This window comes from Rhinolophus ferrumequinum, chromosome 5 (genome assembly GCF_004115265.2).
Source record: "Rhinolophus ferrumequinum isolate MPI-CBG mRhiFer1 chromosome 5, mRhiFer1_v1.p, whole genome shotgun sequence".
Lineage (NCBI taxonomy): Eukaryota > Metazoa > Chordata > Mammalia > Chiroptera > Rhinolophidae > Rhinolophus > Rhinolophus ferrumequinum.
Genome location: NC_046288.1, coordinates 41,002,685 through 41,020,238, shown reverse-complemented (window position 1 = coordinate 41,020,238; position 17,554 = coordinate 41,002,685). Strand labels below are relative to the sequence as shown.

Here is a 17,554-nt window from a genome sequence, read left to right as displayed (position 1 = left end):
TTCTCTCACTGTTAAGGTATCTATGACCAGATGATAGATTTGGTGAGCTGTTCTTTTAGTTTCTTGGATTCATCACATTGCATTTAGATTAACTAGTCATTTTAAAATCAAGAGATCTAGCAGGGTATCTGGAACCACAGATGTGAATACCTGATCTTTTCTCAAAAGCCATTTATCTCTTAATAATAATTCAGAAATATTTCTACGAATGACACCTACCAAAGTTTGATTTGGGGACAAAATGATGTTTCTAATACTGCCATGCTCAGGACCATGCCGAGATACTATTCTTTTAGAATATACAACTTTAGGTCAGCTTGAGATTCCACCGTGATTTGTGCCTCCCTCTCTGTAGTACAGAGCTGTCTGTCACAAGGCCACAGCGGCTCAGCCAACTCATTTCCCAGCTGCCTCGTCCTTAGGGGCACCATGACCAGTTCTTGCTGATGGAATGAGTGCCGGTCAAACGCTTTGCTTCTGGGCCTGCCCAGCTCATAAAATCCCCTCCACAAGTGGCCCCCCCACACGCTTTCCCCGTTCTGGCTGGAGGAATGGAGATGATTCCCGGGATGACCTTGGAAGCTATGTGTTGATTACAGAAACTCCATCAGCCTGGGTTCCTGAACATCGGAGGGGGGAGCACTGCCCTGCTGAGCTGTTCGCCTGCCCACAACTGTTGATAAAGTAGAAATAAGCTTGTTATGTTTGAGCCGTCATATGTTAGGGTGTACATTTTATATTACTTAGCTCTCTAATGTGGGTTTACAGCCGAGTTGCATTTATTCATTCGCTATTTGAGCGCCTCCATAACCCCCTCCCGGCTCTGCAGCCTCAGCTTCCTTTCTAACCAGCATGGCCCTAGCAAACAGGTCATTCCATTCCATGAGTGGGGCCAGGTCCCAGATGAGGGCGGCAACATGTTTACTATAATGAAGTTTCCAGGGTTGAAAACTGAAACAGCATTTTCCTCCCACAGTTTCCATTCCTAGCTATATTGTTTCCAGAAAAAAGATTTCTTCAGCGTTCCCCTCTCCCATCTCTGTTGACTTCAGATGGTGGCTAATCACCTCCAGCTGTACTGGCTCTTCGAGCCCTGCTGGCCTCGTTTCCTCTCATTTCCATGACAGGAAAACAAGCCCTCATGATTTCAACTCACTCAAAACAGGAGTTTGCAAACGTCTTTTAAAGCAATAGAAACCCTTTTCCCCCCCCCAAACAAAACCTTCAGCTCCAACCCAATCTATAAAATCCGTCCTTAATGAAATAGGCATGGTGGTTGTAATGAAGCGTCTCTGGTCCCGCTCCCCTCACAAGAACGCAGAATATGGTGAGGCCAAAAGGGAACAACGACAGAGCCATAGATAGGGGAGTCATACCACTATATTCTCGCTGGCGGCCGGTCGAGACACAAAAGCAAACATCCGCCAGCACCCCAACAGGGCGTCTTCCTGCACCCCAGTCTCTCTGGGGGCCAGGTGAGACACAGGAAGAAGGAGCCACATGATCCGCAATCTACCATCCACGCTTGCTAACCCCACTTGTTAGCAGCAATCCACCATCCGCTTCTCTGCCAACCAACCAAGCAACCAACCAACCCCCGAGCGTAGCCATAGCAGTTATGTCAGTGGCTAATGGCTAACCAGTAACAGCTGATGGCCAACTAGTTACAGCTGATGGCCATCTACTACCAGAGCCAGCACCTTTCCACGTGAGGCTGAGAGCCTGGAAACTGCTCTCTGGGACTCTGTCCCCTCACTCCACCCCTACAGGGTCTCGCCTCACAATATACGTGACAAGCGTCTTTCGCAAGGGGCCCTGTGCCAGGTACCCAGCTCATGAGAAAAAGTTTCAGTCCAGTTCAAGTAATGTACCAGGGGGTGTCCCTCGATGTCTACCTACTTTCTGGGCACAGCCAGGGTTTCTCAGGATACCATGCTTGTCTCAATAGTGGCTCACAGCCAAGGTGCTTACATATTCTCGACGGTGGCTGGTCGAGACACGCCTGTACCCCAACAAAGGGTCTTCCTGCACCACAGTCTTGCTGGTGGCTGGGGGAGACACAGGAAGCAAACATCCACCAATTCCACTACATGGTGGTAAGTTCTCAAGCAAACAGTCAAGCGGTCCATCAAATCAGGGATGTAAGGCAATTCCCCACAGTCCACAGTCATTTGCCAGAGCTGTGCACCGGCCCCACAAAGTGTACCCTCTCCGCAGGGTGAGAGCTCCAAGTCCTCCCCAACCTGGTGGTGAGGGACGACCTTGACCTCACCCGCATCTTCCACCAAGGACTCAGCAAGTATTTCCTCCTGGGACTACAAGTTCCACATCTGGGCTGCCTCAGCAAGCACTTTCCAGCTGACACGGCTGCAACAACCTTCGCTTTCTCTGGCCTATGCTGGTTGGAGAACCATCCACGTCTTTCCACCCTTCCACAGGGGTTCAGCTCTCCAGCAGCTCCATGGTTCCTTCTATGCTGGTCAGAGAACCATCCACGTCTTCCCATCCCTCCATGGTGGTCCAACTCCTGAGAACAGTGGTCATCATGTACCACACACAGTGTGGGGGCCACATGTCCTCCTGCCCAGGGTCCGACATCATTCCTACCTGGCCAGAATCCTGCTCACCTCGCCAGACATCTGAGTGGGTGGTGGCCCCAGTGCAAGATGTCCACAAATCTAGGGGTCTATGGCAGCAGCAGACCACCAAAAAGCAGGCGACTCCTGCTATGGCCAATAGGGTGGTGTACCATCCGGAGGCTAGAGAGGACCACCAAATCACCGATGGGTCACGTTTCTCCCAGGCAGATCACGTCACTATGAGTCCTCACTGACTCCCTGAGACTGAGTGTTCATACACACAAACTGCTCCACCGCCCTTCGGAGAGTTTTGGCCGGCACCATACCCTGCTCACTGTGCCAAGTGTCATGCAGGGACTCAGCTCCTGCTCCCCGCACAAGAACGCAGGATATGGTGAGGCCAAAAGGGAACAACAACGGAACCATAGATAGGGGAGTCATACCACTATGTTCTCGCTGGCGGCCGGTCGAGACACAAAAGCAAACATCTGCCAGTATCCCAACAAGGGGTCTTCCTGTACCCCCGTCTCACTGGTGGCCGGGCGAGACACAGGAAGCAGGATCCACATAATCCACAATTTGCCATCCACGCTTGCTAACCCCACTTGTTAGCTGCAATCTACCATCAGCTTCTCTGCCAACCAACCAACCAACCAACCAACCAACCAACCAACCAACCAATCCCCTAGTGTAGACATGGCAGTTATATCAGTGACTAATGGCCAACTGGTAACAGCTGATGGCCGTCTACTACCTGAGCCAGCACCTTTCCATGTGTGAGGCCGAGAGCCTGGAAACTGCTCTCTGGGACTCTGTCCCCACAGCGGTGGTGATGTTTCTTTTGACTGATTTGGAGCCACTGCTGAGGTGGGTTTCAAACCTGCTACCTGGTGAGGAATCAAGGGCGTCACCATGGGGCTTTGTCATCGACTGACACTGTCGTCTGCCTTCCAGTAGACTGAGGCCCTCAGGAATAGGTCCCATCACATGGTTGCATTTTGAGAATGATCAGAAATTCAAGTTACCTAGCTCAGAATTGATCCTTTAGGATGAACCAAGCAGTTTCCTGGGTCTTGGAATGGCATCGCTCATGGCTGAGGGGAGGAATGCTGTCAGAATTAGGATTCAGTGAAACCCGTTCAATGATGAGAATCAGAAGGAGGCTCTTTGAAGTTCATCTCTTTCCCTTCAGGCAGAACCAAATATAAACCTCCCAGGTAGGGTGACAGTTTTCTTTCATGACCCATTGTCAGCTGAGATATTCTGAGCTGTACCACAACCAGGATTTGGAAATATTCTATTTATACAATAGTTAAGCACTGTAACCGCCACCACTAACAGGGAGGCAGCCGGAAGGGAGACCGAATGTTTTAGCTACTGTCAGTCAGTACCTGCCCCTCACGTCTGACCTGCATGCAGGTCTAATGGGGCGTCTGACAACACTCCAGGTCCCTGGGGCTGGCACCACTGGCCCAAGTGGGGAGATGGGAAGCTGGGGTCCAGAAGTTCCTGCCTTCCCAGGGGCCTGGGTATTGTGAAAAATAACACACTGAAAACGTTTCAATTGTCTGCATACACTTTTGGCTTTGTTCATGTTTTAAAGTGTATCTTTATTTACAAAGTGAAAGGATGCATACCAAATAGACGATGCAGTTACAAACATATCTGATCACTCCATTTTCTTGAAAAAGTATATAAATATATTACAGGAAATTCTATATAGTAAACATTAGAAATTGATACAGTAAACCTTTGCTACTTTTTTTCTGTGCCAATACTACTACGATTTAAAGCTTAAATACTGGTTTTTAGTATCCCCTATAAAATAACTACTTTATTAAAATAGTGGAAAAGAATTTTGCTATAAACAAGATTGGTTCATTAAAAATAGACTCGGCTCGTTCTTGTAACAATGTCCATTACCATCAAATGCTGCCTTAATGGTCCCTAAGATCTGCATTATTAGTGTTAAAATGTTTAAAAATAATTATAACAGGTCAAAGTAGCTGTAAAAATACAGCATTTCAACTTATTTATTGTTATAAGAATGCCCCTCTAAGGTAGAGGAGAAAAGGCATAATGATATTGTATGGACTTGTTGCCCTGTGATCCTGATTTTCAATGGAAAGCAGGAATATCTGTTGGAAGTTAAGGGGAGAAGCAGAACGACATCCAGAAGGCTGTTCTTTCAGGTCACTTCAGAGGCTGTGGCTGCTCTTTCTGCTCTTCTTCAGCTTGAAGACGTGTCAGGACATAAAGGATGACTTGATAGCAGAAAATATATTGATCCTATGGCAGAGAAAGATAGTGAGTGAGAGAGAGAGAGAGAGAGAGGGAGGGAGAGAGAAAACTTGAGATGTAAAATGCGAATATTTTATAAATATAGATTCCAACACTATTTGAAGTGATGTTTGAGCAATTTTGAAAGTATGGAAAATTTTTGTTATAATGTAGACTATGAGACACAGGACACAGAATTGTGTAGTATCATAAAAGTTATAAAAAACAGAAACCACACTGACAAAATGAGGAGGGAAAAAGCCTTTGGGGAGGGAGGACATTTCTGAGATAGAAATCTCCCAGAGTGCTAACTGCAATTGTGCCCGATTGGTGGGCCACTTCTATTTTTCGTGATTTGCTTTTATAACGTAAAAAGAAACTTCCTACAAAATTTCTTCTAGATGTATTGAACTCATTTTAGATGTTTTGAAATTTCAAGAAGTACCAGGGCCAGCCGTGTGGCTCAAGTGGTTGGAGCACTGTGCTCCTAATGCCAAGGTCGATTTCCCACATGGGCCAGTGAGCTGCGCCCTCTACAGGTAAGATTGTGAACAACGGTTCTCTCTGGAGCTGGGCTACTGTGCGCTGCTATGAGTGGCCGGCAGCCAGTGAGAGCTACCATGAGCTGCTGTGAGCTGGTGACCGACTGCCTCAGCCCGGCAGAATGCAAGGCTCATAATACCAGCATGGGCCAGGGAGCTGTGTCCTACACAACTAGACTAGACTGAGAAACAACGGCTTGAACAGGAGTCGGTTTGGGGGGAGGTGGAAAAGGGGCGGGGGGCGGGGAAAGAAGTTAATATCCAAGATGCTACACAAAATAATTTTCTTTAAATATTTTGTAATAAAAGAATACTGAAATCAAAATTTTTTGAAAATTAACTTTTTTGGGGCTAAAATTATTCTTTATTCAAGGATCTGAGCTTTCTCGTTATTTGACAAAGATTTAATGAGCCTGAAAATAAGTAGAAAAATTCGCAATATGCCAAATGGAAAGTAATAAAACAGTAAGTACTGTTGAATCTCACTGAAAATTGTTGTGTGTTTGAGAGCTTGCACACCTGTGCACACATGCTTAGACTAAAGAATGTAAGAACGTTGTCGAAAATGTTAAGAACTCTGAAGTGCAGGAATACAGGCAACCCTTTTATTTACTTTTTGCTCATCTGTATTTTAACTTTTCCACATTTTCCACACAATCATCTATAATCTTCTCTCATGCCACAAACAATCCATTGACAAACCTACTCCTCTTCTCCCTACATTTACACCCACCATTCCAGGCTGGGCCACCACTGCTCGCCACCTAACTGACCTCTAATTCTAACCTTGTACCCCCATCTCTGCCCCATCCTCCTATATCGGATCTTGTTTTAACATGGCAGCCAGAGTGGTCCTTTAAAATTTGAGTCAGATCATGTCACTCCATACAATACTGCGGGGCTCCATTTCACTCAGAAGAAAGCCCAAGCCCTGGCCCCTGTCACCTACCCTCTCACCTCAGCCACACTGGCCGTGACTGTTCTTAAACACACAAGACCACCCCCACCTTGGACTTCCACGCAGGAAGTTCTGTCTGCCCGAAAGGCTCTTACTCCCAGACATCTACATGATGGCCTCCTTCAGCCCCTCCAAATCTTTGCTCAAGTGTCACTTCGCAGTGGAGCCACCTATTTAAGATAGCACCTCAACACGCCAGGACTCATCCTCTTTACCCTTTTCTACACTTTTCCCTCTAAAGCACTTATCACTTTCAGATAGCCTATAGAACTTACTTATTTCATGTGTTTATTATCTGCCTTCCTCACCACCTCCCCCCTAGAAGATCTTTGTTATTCCAGCAGGATGTTCCTTTTTATTCACTGACGTGCTCCAAGCACCTAGAAGAGTGCCTCGTATGCAGCAGACACTCAATAGATATCTACTGAACAAGTGAACTTCCTGGGTCTAAAGAACTATTTATACAGATCAGTAGGCTTTCTCTGACTAAAAAAAGTGGCTCTAAATCAGTGTAATAGTTAGGATATTTAATTTAAATTAAACAGGTATATGAAGGGAAAGTAGACAAATTCTAATTTTAAAGATAGTAAACTACATTATTCAAGAAGTAGAGAAAAGTGAATTTATAGATATATGAAAATAGCTTCCACATCCCTTCCCCCAGGACAAACAAAAAGGATAGTAGAACCGATCAGAGCAGACAGATACTCTAGATAATGCAGTCCCTGTGAAGGATACAAGACTCCAGGTCAGCGGGTGATAAACCCATCATCTGCTTTCAGGGGAGTGAAATGAAAATCATCCAAAACAGAAGACAAATGGACCCACCTACTCACTCCCCTCCCAGAGTGCCTTCTCCAGACTTAAGCAATCCAGCCTGCCTTCTTGCCTTCTAGTCCATACTGCTGAATCCCATTCCCTTTTGGGGAATTTCTGTAGCAAGAATGTTGCCTTCTATCTTTTTTTTAGGTTGGATATAGGGAAGGAACGCCACTCATTACATGTTATTTTGTACCACCCTCAATTTTTGCCTCCAACATGCCACGCTATGCTCTGTAATCTATTCAGTGCAGATACTGCATTTCCTCATTTTTAAAGATAAAGGCAACATTTAAAAGAAGATAGCCTAGAAATAGTTTCTTTTTTTCTGAATTGGTGCTCATGCTTAAAAAAAAAAAAAAAGAATCCCTTACTACCATATATCTTTGGATTTACGCAATAATGTGGAAACCCTCAAAAGGGAAATGGTTTAACCAGACCGTTTAAACTATCAGAATCATCACGAAAATTCTCACTAGAAGACACCAACCAAGACTCACCTCCGTCTGAACCATTCCATGTCTTTGTAGTCTCATGCAGCGCACTAAATCAGAGATGTCAAACTGCCAAAGGAAAGAATTTATATGTTAGGTAAAAAGGGTAACCGAATTTGAACCCTAAAGATTCAGAGTAGTGGCTTATATAGATTTCTGTACCCCATTATCGTTCCCCTTCTAGCAGTCTTGGAAAACTATTCCGGATAAAGTAAGAGGGTGAACTGACTTTGACATTGTTTGATAATTTTATTTATGATTTTTCAAGAATTAGGGAAGGTCATTCTATTTGAAAATTCCCAACAGAAATTCTTGTCCCTCTGAAGTTTGACTCCTTTCTAATACTACTAGTAAAAAAAAAAAAAGCCAACAAATTTTCCTACATTTTGCTTTTCAGAATGAAATTCCTGAGCGCTTTACTTTCACTGATATTTATTTAACAGTTTGAAACAATGGAGAAATAAACTATTTTGTTTTGTCCTACTTAAATTATTGTTAGATATAATAGAGTGTGAAGTGCCAGAGAGAAGTGTTTTTAAATGAAATTCTTTAAAAGACAATAATTTTAATTACATACTATATGCCATAAGATACTCTAACATTTTAAATAAGGTTTATATTACTTAGGTTTTATGTAAGATTATATTCTTATTGGCCATGTTTATTTAGAGATAGACTATTTAGCATCAATTTGTTTAACAAACTACACATTTTCTATCTATAGGTAACAATAACAAAAAGAGAATATAAGCTTGTTCATTTCAAAAATATACTTTCTTTTTTTGCTTCAACATTTCTATCCCTTAAAGTGTGATAACAACACTGACTTTATCTTATTCAAGCTTAAGGATTATAAAGAGTAAAATGCCGTATTGCGTAAGGGGCTTTTGAGCATATAATTTCAAAATACCAGTGAAACAAACACAAATTTGAAGTATTATTTCTTCTTGATTATGGCCTATGAAGTTTTGAACAATGTATACTAAAAGACAGTTCTGTATAGTAAGAAAATTAAGGTACTCATACAAACTGATAAACAAAAAAAAATCCCACGATCACATCACATTATTGAAGAATTAGATTTCATCGCTATTGCTGGTCAAATGCTCTATCTTGCACTTACTTCAAGATCTTGACCGATTAATCCCAGAACCACATCGATGCATATCAGGGTCCCAGAACGTCCAATGCCAGCGCTGCAGTGTGTGATGATTGGGCCAGATGTGTGAATGTGTCTCATGTAAGAGATAAAAGTGAGCAAGTCGTCCGGTTGAGAAGGTGTATCGTGGTCTGGCCAGGCAGTGAAATTCAGATGAGAAATATGTCGCACCTCTCCTGTCTGAAATTGTACAACAGAGTAAGAATATAAGGCATACTGTATTTTTCCCATGTAGTTAGCTCTTAATATTATTTTGTCCTTTCAAATTTTGTTTTTTCCATTGGATCAGATCAAAGGAAAAGCAAAAGAGACCAAAAGTCTCCATCAAACAAAACACAGAGGGCCTTTATCAAGGAAGTGGCTGGATCCACATTTTAGATATTGGTAAAGACTACTCTTTGGAAACCCTAAAAGCCCATTCGGTTTTGATACAAATAACAGCCTTTTTTTTTTTTCATGACCCCATTTCAAATTCACCCCAGATAAAAACCAGTCATGGCATTGGCGTAAAAGCTCTGCATAATCTGGCCCAGGGACCTATCTACCTCTCAGACCTAACCTCCTCCTCCAGGCCACTTCGCTTCAGCCAGAGGGAACTCTCTGTGGTTCTACGGAACAGAACAGAAGAGAACAGAAGAGAACAGAATGAGGCACAGTTCAGTCTCAGGGTCTCTGCACTTGCTTTTTCTAACTGAATAGCTGCCCCCAACCCCCTCCACCTCAGACATCCTGGTGGCTCACTCAACTCCTTCACGGTTTTTTCCACAGCACCAATACCATCTCATTAGAAAGTAAGCTCCATGAAGTCAGGGAGTTCTTTCTGTCTGTGTTAACCTCTGAATCCCTAGATTCCGTAACGGGGCCTAAGTTCTACAAACATGTGTTGAGTAAATAAACCAATCATTTAAGGAATACCGAATAATTGTGCTAGTAAGTAATGTAAGCTGGTGTCAGTGAATAAGGAGGTGTAAAGTTTAATTCTTTGTAAAATGAAAAATTATGAAGGATATTCTCAGGCTATGTTTACATGCCATGAGTAGAACAGAGTAAATAAGCTAATCCGTTTTGCTTTTGTGCAAGTAAAATTTCTGTTTTTTTAAGAAAGCTGCAACTCCAACAGGAAACACATTACTCACACTTAGCTGGTATTACTGGACAGAGGAGTGAAATAAAGTATGGAGGTGAGAAAACAGTAGTTGCTTTACTTAAGGTATAGCACTCATCTAATTCAAGCTAAATTTATTCAGTGGTTATGTGGCTGCAGTAGGAATTACTTGAATGACAAATGTTTACGCCACAATCGTCCATGTATTGCCAAAGATATTAAGTTGTCTTTATGGAGGGATATCTTCAACTTAAAAGATTTTAAAAAACAGTTTTATTGAGTCTATTTAGAGGTTTGATCTTAAAAAGAATGAGCTTCCAGCACACAGTTTCTGAGCCATTCTATGCTATCACTAAGCAAAGGATGATGGATAACCACATTAAAAGTCCTGTATTCTCATTTTCATTTTACTACAGTACGTACTGGCAGAATTCATGAAGAGGGTCACACTTAAGCTTATATCAGATAAAAAATAATAGGTAGCATTAGTTCAACAGAAATGGGAACCAAAGAAGCCACTGGCTTTTATTTAGAAACACACTGATGCAATCATGGAAAGAGTCCAGGTCTGCATTCCAACTAGGAGATAAGCCTTAATAAATGGAAAGGTTTAATTCACTTACCTGAATATCTTCTAGGGTCATTGCCCTGACTACAAAGCCCTTCAGCTGCCGCATTCTTACAAGAGCCAGCCGAAGCCTGTTGCTGACCATTGTCGTTTTGCCTAGGATGTTAGGCCAATAGCGCTGGCATTTGATTTTTTCCCCTTCTACTTCTTGGGTCATCATGGCTATCACTGTGGATTTCTGTTCCCAAATCATCTGCCAGAAATCTCCAACAGTTGTAGGGAGGGGCCCTTGGCAGGCAATGTAAAGGAACTCTTCTTTCCCCACCGGGATCTTAATGAAGCTGGCATTGATATATCCACCTTCACCTCCAAGCGGCACTCTTGTAGCATCATCTGTGAATTTCCCACCACAAAACAGAGCCACCTATATATCAGGCATTTTTAAACAAGAGCTTTATAAACAGGCGAGTCAAAGATTATGAGAAATTCCTCATAACCATAGATGAAAACACAAATACTTCTTTTTTTTTTTTTAAGGAGGGCACAGCTTTTTTTTTAAGGAGGGCCCATGCGGGGATCAAACCAGCAGCCTTGGTGTTATTAGCACCATGCTCTAACCAACTGAGCTAACCAGCCACTACCACAAATACATTTCAATAAAAGTATACTTTCAAATGGTAGTACAGTCAAGTCACTTTATATTTACTCATTTCACTCATGTTACAAGTATATCTTTTTTTTTTAATTAAAGTTTATTGGGGTAACAATTGTCAGTAAAGTTACATAGATGTCAGGTGTACAATTCTGTAATACATCGTCTATATATATATGTTACAGGTATATCTAAGATGTCAACTCAGTGAGTTTATGACAGAAAATTCGATATTATTTACATAGATTTGATTGAAGAAATTAAAATAAATTAATAAAGTGCATTTAGAAGTTCTTAATAAGTAACTAGAGAAATACAAGTTGGCTACTTCTTTTCCATTGGTATTTTAATGATGACTAATGAAATTAATAATGAATGATAATGCCAAAATATTATTTCTTAAAAATGAGTATTACAGTGAAACTATTAAAGTACTTATGGCGAATATAATTGGCATAATTAATTCTTGCTCATCTGTTACAGTCTTTTTAATATGCAGCCAAAATAATACACTAACAAAATAAGTAAAAAGGTAGCTCACTTTATTCTTCAGGCATATAGATTCCTGTCTTTGTTTAATTGTAATTTAAAATAGTCCAAAGAAAAATTTTCAAAGCAGGCTGCCCCAGTGAAAAGTATATGTAAGTCATTTTATCGAAGAGAATTTGTATGCATTTATATATTAGGAGTCATTTCTATTTCAAATATTTATAAACTTAACTGGTAATTTCTGTGATTACCAAATTATGACTTTTAGTAATAGATTTCAAAATCCTCCATCAGTTGCCCTTCTATTACTTGACTTCTCTCTTTTACTTCACAGAAACAAGCCCACTCAGTAGTTTTGGATTTATGGCTTATCCTACCCTGATTTTGAGATACAAGTCTGGCCATTTTTTTGGCCTGACATAATTCCCACCTACTTTATGCCAAACCATGATCTATTCCATTTTAAAAATGCTAAAATACACTTCCAATAAGTTTTCCAAAATGAGTTTTGTGTCTTCCAGTTTGATTGAAAACATGCAATTATATTATTTTTTGTTGCATGATTTGTCACTACTGGTTTTGTTATTTATCTTTGGATTTCTGACTTCTTGGCAAAGACAGGGTCAGTGTGTCATATAGTGTAATCCAACGTGCTAAGAAAAAATTATACACATTTTAAGAAATGTCATCTATGCTCCAATACTTCCAATGAGTTTTCCGAACTAGCAATAGTTCGCCATAATCAAAAGTGTCTGGATGCTGATGGTAACCACTTTGAGCATCTCTTGTAATTGCAGAAGCCAAACGTGACTTATCTTCATCTTCAGTTATCGGTACATATTGAGTATTACAATTAATACAGTTTTTTCCTTCCTTAAAATGTGTATACATTTTTTTTGGCACCCACTGTACATATCAATATGGCTGACACTTTCTATAAGAAGTTGCTAGACACTATTATTTTGGCTATATATGTAATTCATGTATAATCATAAAAAACCATGTCGATTGGTGAAATGGTTAAAACATGGGTAAAACTAATTGCTTTTTTTCCCTTCTGGTACCCGAAACAATTCAAAGTATAATGCAACCTGTGGTATTATTGTAGCCACATGTATGTACACAGCTGTTATATACCACAGACATTTCTCTAAACTTACAACGAGTGGAAGGGCGCAGCTCACAGTGGCCCATGTGGGGATCGAACCAGCAACCTTGTTGTTAAGAGCACCACACTCTAACCAACTGAGCCACCCCCAACAATCCATATTTTTAAAAAGACTTTAAAATTACTGGTTTGGCATCACTGATTAATTTCTAATACTATGCTAATAAAAATTCATGCATGCCCGAAGAAATATTTAAGATTCCTCTGATTGGTTTTTAGAATACACAGATATTTTAAAAAGAATTCACATTGTGTATCTAAATTTGTTACTGATATAAATCTCTGAATGTGTGTGCATGCACTATGTGAGAGAAAGATAGGGTAAATTAAGCACAAAAGTTTTAAATCCGTTCAAATTATATATTTGGTTTGAAACCATATTGGAACTTACAGGGAAGTATATTTTTATATCGATTCTTCCTTCTGTTTTCCTTAGTTTGTCCAATTAGACACTGATCCAAAGGTTTTAATTCTTGAAGATTCTGTAAGTAAAAATGGAAATAAAGTTAAATTTGTTGAGATAAGCAGCAATTCAGTAATAATTGCAAATGCTTTAAATGTGCAGGGTGCAAAATTGGTTATTGATCAGGGCAGACTTTGAATGTTAAGAAACAGATGATGCCTTATCAAGATAAGTAAGCCTAAAATCAAAATACTAATTTGATACACCAGTTGTTAAAACATATTATTGCAAATATGTTTAACATGTTGTAGTCAACTAACTTTGCGAGGTGACACTTTGTATGTACCTTAATTTTAAGTTCAATTTAAAGATGTCTATAATTATATTTTAGAAAAAAGTACAACTTATAAAACCAACTTTGGCTTAAAACAATGAGCTGGAGCAGAATTTCTTGACAATATTATCTGTGGGGTCATAGATAGCCACTCAATGAATATATACTGAAAATACCTACTATATGCAAAGCACTGTAATAAGTGCTAGCAATAGTGGTGAAAAAAAAAGATATGATTCTGGCTTCCCTGGAACTTACAGTCTATTGGGAGGAAGAGACAATAAAGAAATAAACAAACAAATATTATACGTGCTTTGAAGAAATTAACAAACTGCTGTGAAAAATAAAGACCTACTTTATAAAGGGTAGTGATGGAAGGTCTCTGAGATTTAAACTTAAGATCTTAACGTAGAATTAATTCTGCAAAATGGAGGGGGAGAGTATACCTTAACAACTGTAACCTTATTTCCAAATCTATATAACGGGATTTATAATATTTTGAGTATTAAGTACAAAGCATCTAGCACATTGCAGATGCTCTCAGTAGAAGTTAGCTCCTTTTACTTCAGTGGCTATGAAAAACTCAGGAAGTGGTCAAAGAGATGGTTTGAGGGAGATGGGTCAAATTTCTCTTTTGCTTAGTGGTAAATATGGATGGTGCCAGCAAGACCTCAGGAGCAAGGGCTCCGAACCACTGCAGCTTTCAACTGAAGGCAAGTTCTTAGAGCTGTATTAAATTAGAAACTATTGCTAATGATGAACCACATCTGCATGTATTAATTAGGAAGTTTTGTGGATGGTTGGAATTGATCCTTGACTTCAGAAAAACCACCTCTTTATCCCTACATATGAGGCAGGGAGGATAATCTTTCAGGGAGATTTGTCAGGCTCCAAAATGGCTAAAGAGATCCCTTTAAATCAATATTACGTATTAGGATCCTAATTAGAAAAATTAATTTACTGCTAGATATGACAAGATGGTGCTTTTATAGTTGGAAGTAAAGTTGTAAAGTGATAGACATTTCCAAAATGTCTCGTAACTTTGCAGCAGGAGCTACTTACCTCCAGCTCCTTAGAAGGAATTCCTTGATCTAGTAAACCTCGCAACATTCGAATGACTGATTTCAACTTGGTACCAGTGTATCTACCGGAGGGAAGTACTTTGACGATGGGGAGTGCAGCAAGCTCCTCGTGTGTCAGAAAGGGATGATCTAACAAGAAGACAGGGATTGATTTTTTTTTTTTTTAATTTCCCCCAGAACCAATTCAGTCAATAAGGGAACTAATTTGAGCCTTTGAGCCTATTTTCACCTCATCTATTTTTACCAAAGTGAGAGTCTTTAGAATTAATAAGGCAATAGAATTGATAAGTAGGCAGGTAAGTACAATCAACACAGGAAAATCTTGGCCACAACGACCTTTTAACCACCTTTCAAGGAAATACTTCACTGACCGTGCAGAGGTTCTTAAGGCTGTTGGTTTTCATTTACTTACAGTTTCTAAAGGAGTTTAAATGGTGTCTTTTTGCTTCTCTTGACTCAAATGGCACTGTTTTCTTGATGAACATGTATCTAGGCCTACTGCTACTCTTCATTTAAATTAGCCACCAAGCACATGGGGAAACAGGAAGGGAGACGCTTCAGAAACTCCTTACAAGGGGACAATGCAGAGAAACACCGGCCTCTCCCTTGTCCTCCCACCCTTGGTACTCAGTACCAGTGTCTCTGGCATTTGATAGTTTTCTCCATGCAGATGAAACCCTTGGGGTCTTCAGGAGGTGGTCAAACAAGTGATGTCGGTGTCTTAGAAGAGCTGTGCATCTAATTTAGTACCTGCTTTATGGAAACTGCTGATTACAGAAGGCAACTGTTCGTATCCTGGACAAAAAGGAGAGGTATCCAGTCTGTGCAAGTGTAGCTCTAATTATGTCAATCAGTTGATTAAAGTAATCTGGTGACGCAGCTACTACTTAGGCAACAATAACGCTAGGCACTGTGGTGGATACAAAGCTTTGTAAGATCCCTCCACTCAAGAAGCTTAACTTTCGGCTGGAGAGAAGAGCATGGGCTACAGGAGCTGATGACAGCACTGTCACTGGCAACAACAGTCTACTGAAATCCAAAAGTGTTAATGCAACTTCTATGATGTCTTTTAACAACTAAGACTTCAAATTATAAAACCATGTTCTTTCATTGCATTAGTATAACATTTCCTTATTGAAAAAAGAGAAACACCGGAGAAGACTTCATTTTTCTATTGGCTCAGCTATAAAATGAGAGAAGCAATACTAGGGAAGCCAGGCCGGCTGACTCTTGCTCTTAAACAGTGAGGTTGAGATTTAAGTGTAGTAATTTCCTATCTTTGAGCTATTCTACCCATTTTTACTATAAGTGAAATGTGCTCCTTGACTTCTCATTCCAGAATGGAAAAACTGTGTTTCCATTTAAAGTATTTACATGCTTATTTGCATGTTTTATCCAAGCCACCGAGAATTTTAGACTACAACTGTAAGAACATCTGGTTACATAAATGAATGGTGATGTCTGTCCATGTCATTTAACTTTACATATAGAACCAAATAAAGTACACATATGATGAAATAACATCCATATACTATGAAAATTATAATTTTCAAACCCTTATCTTCTCTATCCATTGTTTTTGATCAAAAACTTGATAATAAAATTCTTGCCTTTATTGGAATCTTCGTGGTTTGTTGTTTCTGTTGGCAATTCATCACTTCTCCATGTTATTTCATCATCATCAGTCTTCCTTTCTTGTGACTTTTGAATTAAACTATGAAATAAAAACACATTTGTAATATTTTCCTCAGTTTTGTCCCCAAATAAATGTAAATATTATGTCCTTGAAGCACTTGTTTCCTCTCTAATTATTACGGGATTTGAAAATAGATCATCTGGTCAAAAAAAATCAGAATCCACAATTCTTAAAATTTATTGGTGGATGTAAATTCTGAGGTACAGAATTATTTAATATCATTTAAAATTTATCCTCAAACAAATCCCAAGTCTTTGGACCTTAGACTGAAGGAGTCCTCTTGGGGATGGAGAAGGTGGTGGTTTGTTTCCACCCTTCAACAAGGATGACTGATGACAATTTTGTCAGTATACTGCTCTTATTTTTTAAACAGCTGCCCACTGTATTGTACTGTATGGATGTATATTAATTTATTTACAGAAGTCCCTATTGGTGAACATCAGCATGGGCCAGGGAGCTGTGTCCTACACAACTAGACCGAGAAACAACAGCTTGAATCGGAGTGGGGCAGGGGGGAGGAGGAAGAAAGGGGGAAGAAAAAAAAGAATTAGTAACATGCAAATAAAGTTTATGTGTTAACAGTGTTTCCAAATTCCACCTGAAGAAAGTACACTAATTTACCCTTCCTCCTTCCTCCCATTCCCCTGCCCAATAGGGGAGATCTGGTATCTTTACAATTACAGGCAGCTGGCCCAGATATTTGCTAATCTTTTAAGTAGAAAACTATATGCACTTCTACATTAACATGTGGCTTCTTGTCTAACTTAGTGAGAAATTCACTGCCAATTTGCTTTTTGAATAAAATGCAAATAGCTCTCTTTTGGCTGTTTGGTTATCCAACATGAAGTGAAATTTATGTACAACCATTTAGTTGGCCAACAATATATATAATTTTTCTTGACCCATCATTTAGTGTTACAAAAGAATCTTATTTCATATTAGAAACTTTTCAAAAAGAAAAAAATTAGTGGAGTTTTAAAATGTTTCTTCTTTGGTTTTATTTTCTTATTAAAGAAAAAAAAATTGTATGGAAAAATAGAGAAACAGAAAAATAAGTTACCTATAATCCTACCAGGAGAAGATAATCACTATCATCAGTGTCGACACATTCCTTTTAAACCTTTCTTCCATTTTTTTCCCATGCTCATGAGAATACTGCTTTTTTGGAGGAACATTATAACAAATACACTGTCCTATGTTACTAGAATCTTCTTGTAACAATATTT

General features: G+C 39.8%; 1 protein-coding gene across 9 annotated transcripts in view; it reads right to left on the bottom strand.

Annotated features, from left to right (window-relative positions):
* Positions 1-4,187: 4,187 nt before the first annotated feature.
* Positions 4,188-17,554, bottom strand: part of PTPN13 (protein tyrosine phosphatase non-receptor type 13) — a 177,248-nt gene continuing 163,881 nt past the window's right edge. For 4 of the 9 annotated variants that reach the window (XM_033106393.1, XM_033106395.1, XM_033106396.1 and 1 more), the window contains 7 exons: positions 16,243-16,346; positions 14,613-14,761; positions 13,205-13,295; positions 10,560-10,897; positions 8,796-9,011; positions 7,679-7,741; positions 4,189-4,868 (listed from right to left, as the gene is read on the bottom strand). In XM_033106393.1, coding sequence (XP_032962284.1) covers positions 4,773-4,868; positions 7,679-7,741; positions 8,796-9,011; positions 10,560-10,897; positions 13,205-13,295; positions 14,613-14,761; positions 16,243-16,346 — 1,057 coding nt within the window. In that variant the 3' untranslated portion in view covers positions 4,189-4,772. Of the gene's footprint in view, positions 4,869-7,678; positions 7,742-8,795; positions 9,012-10,559; positions 10,898-13,204; positions 13,296-14,612; positions 14,762-14,829; positions 15,428-16,242; positions 16,347-17,554 lie in introns of those variants that run through there. The other 5 variants (XM_033106399.1, XM_033106400.1, XM_033106394.1 and 2 more) reach the window with 4 other exon arrangements.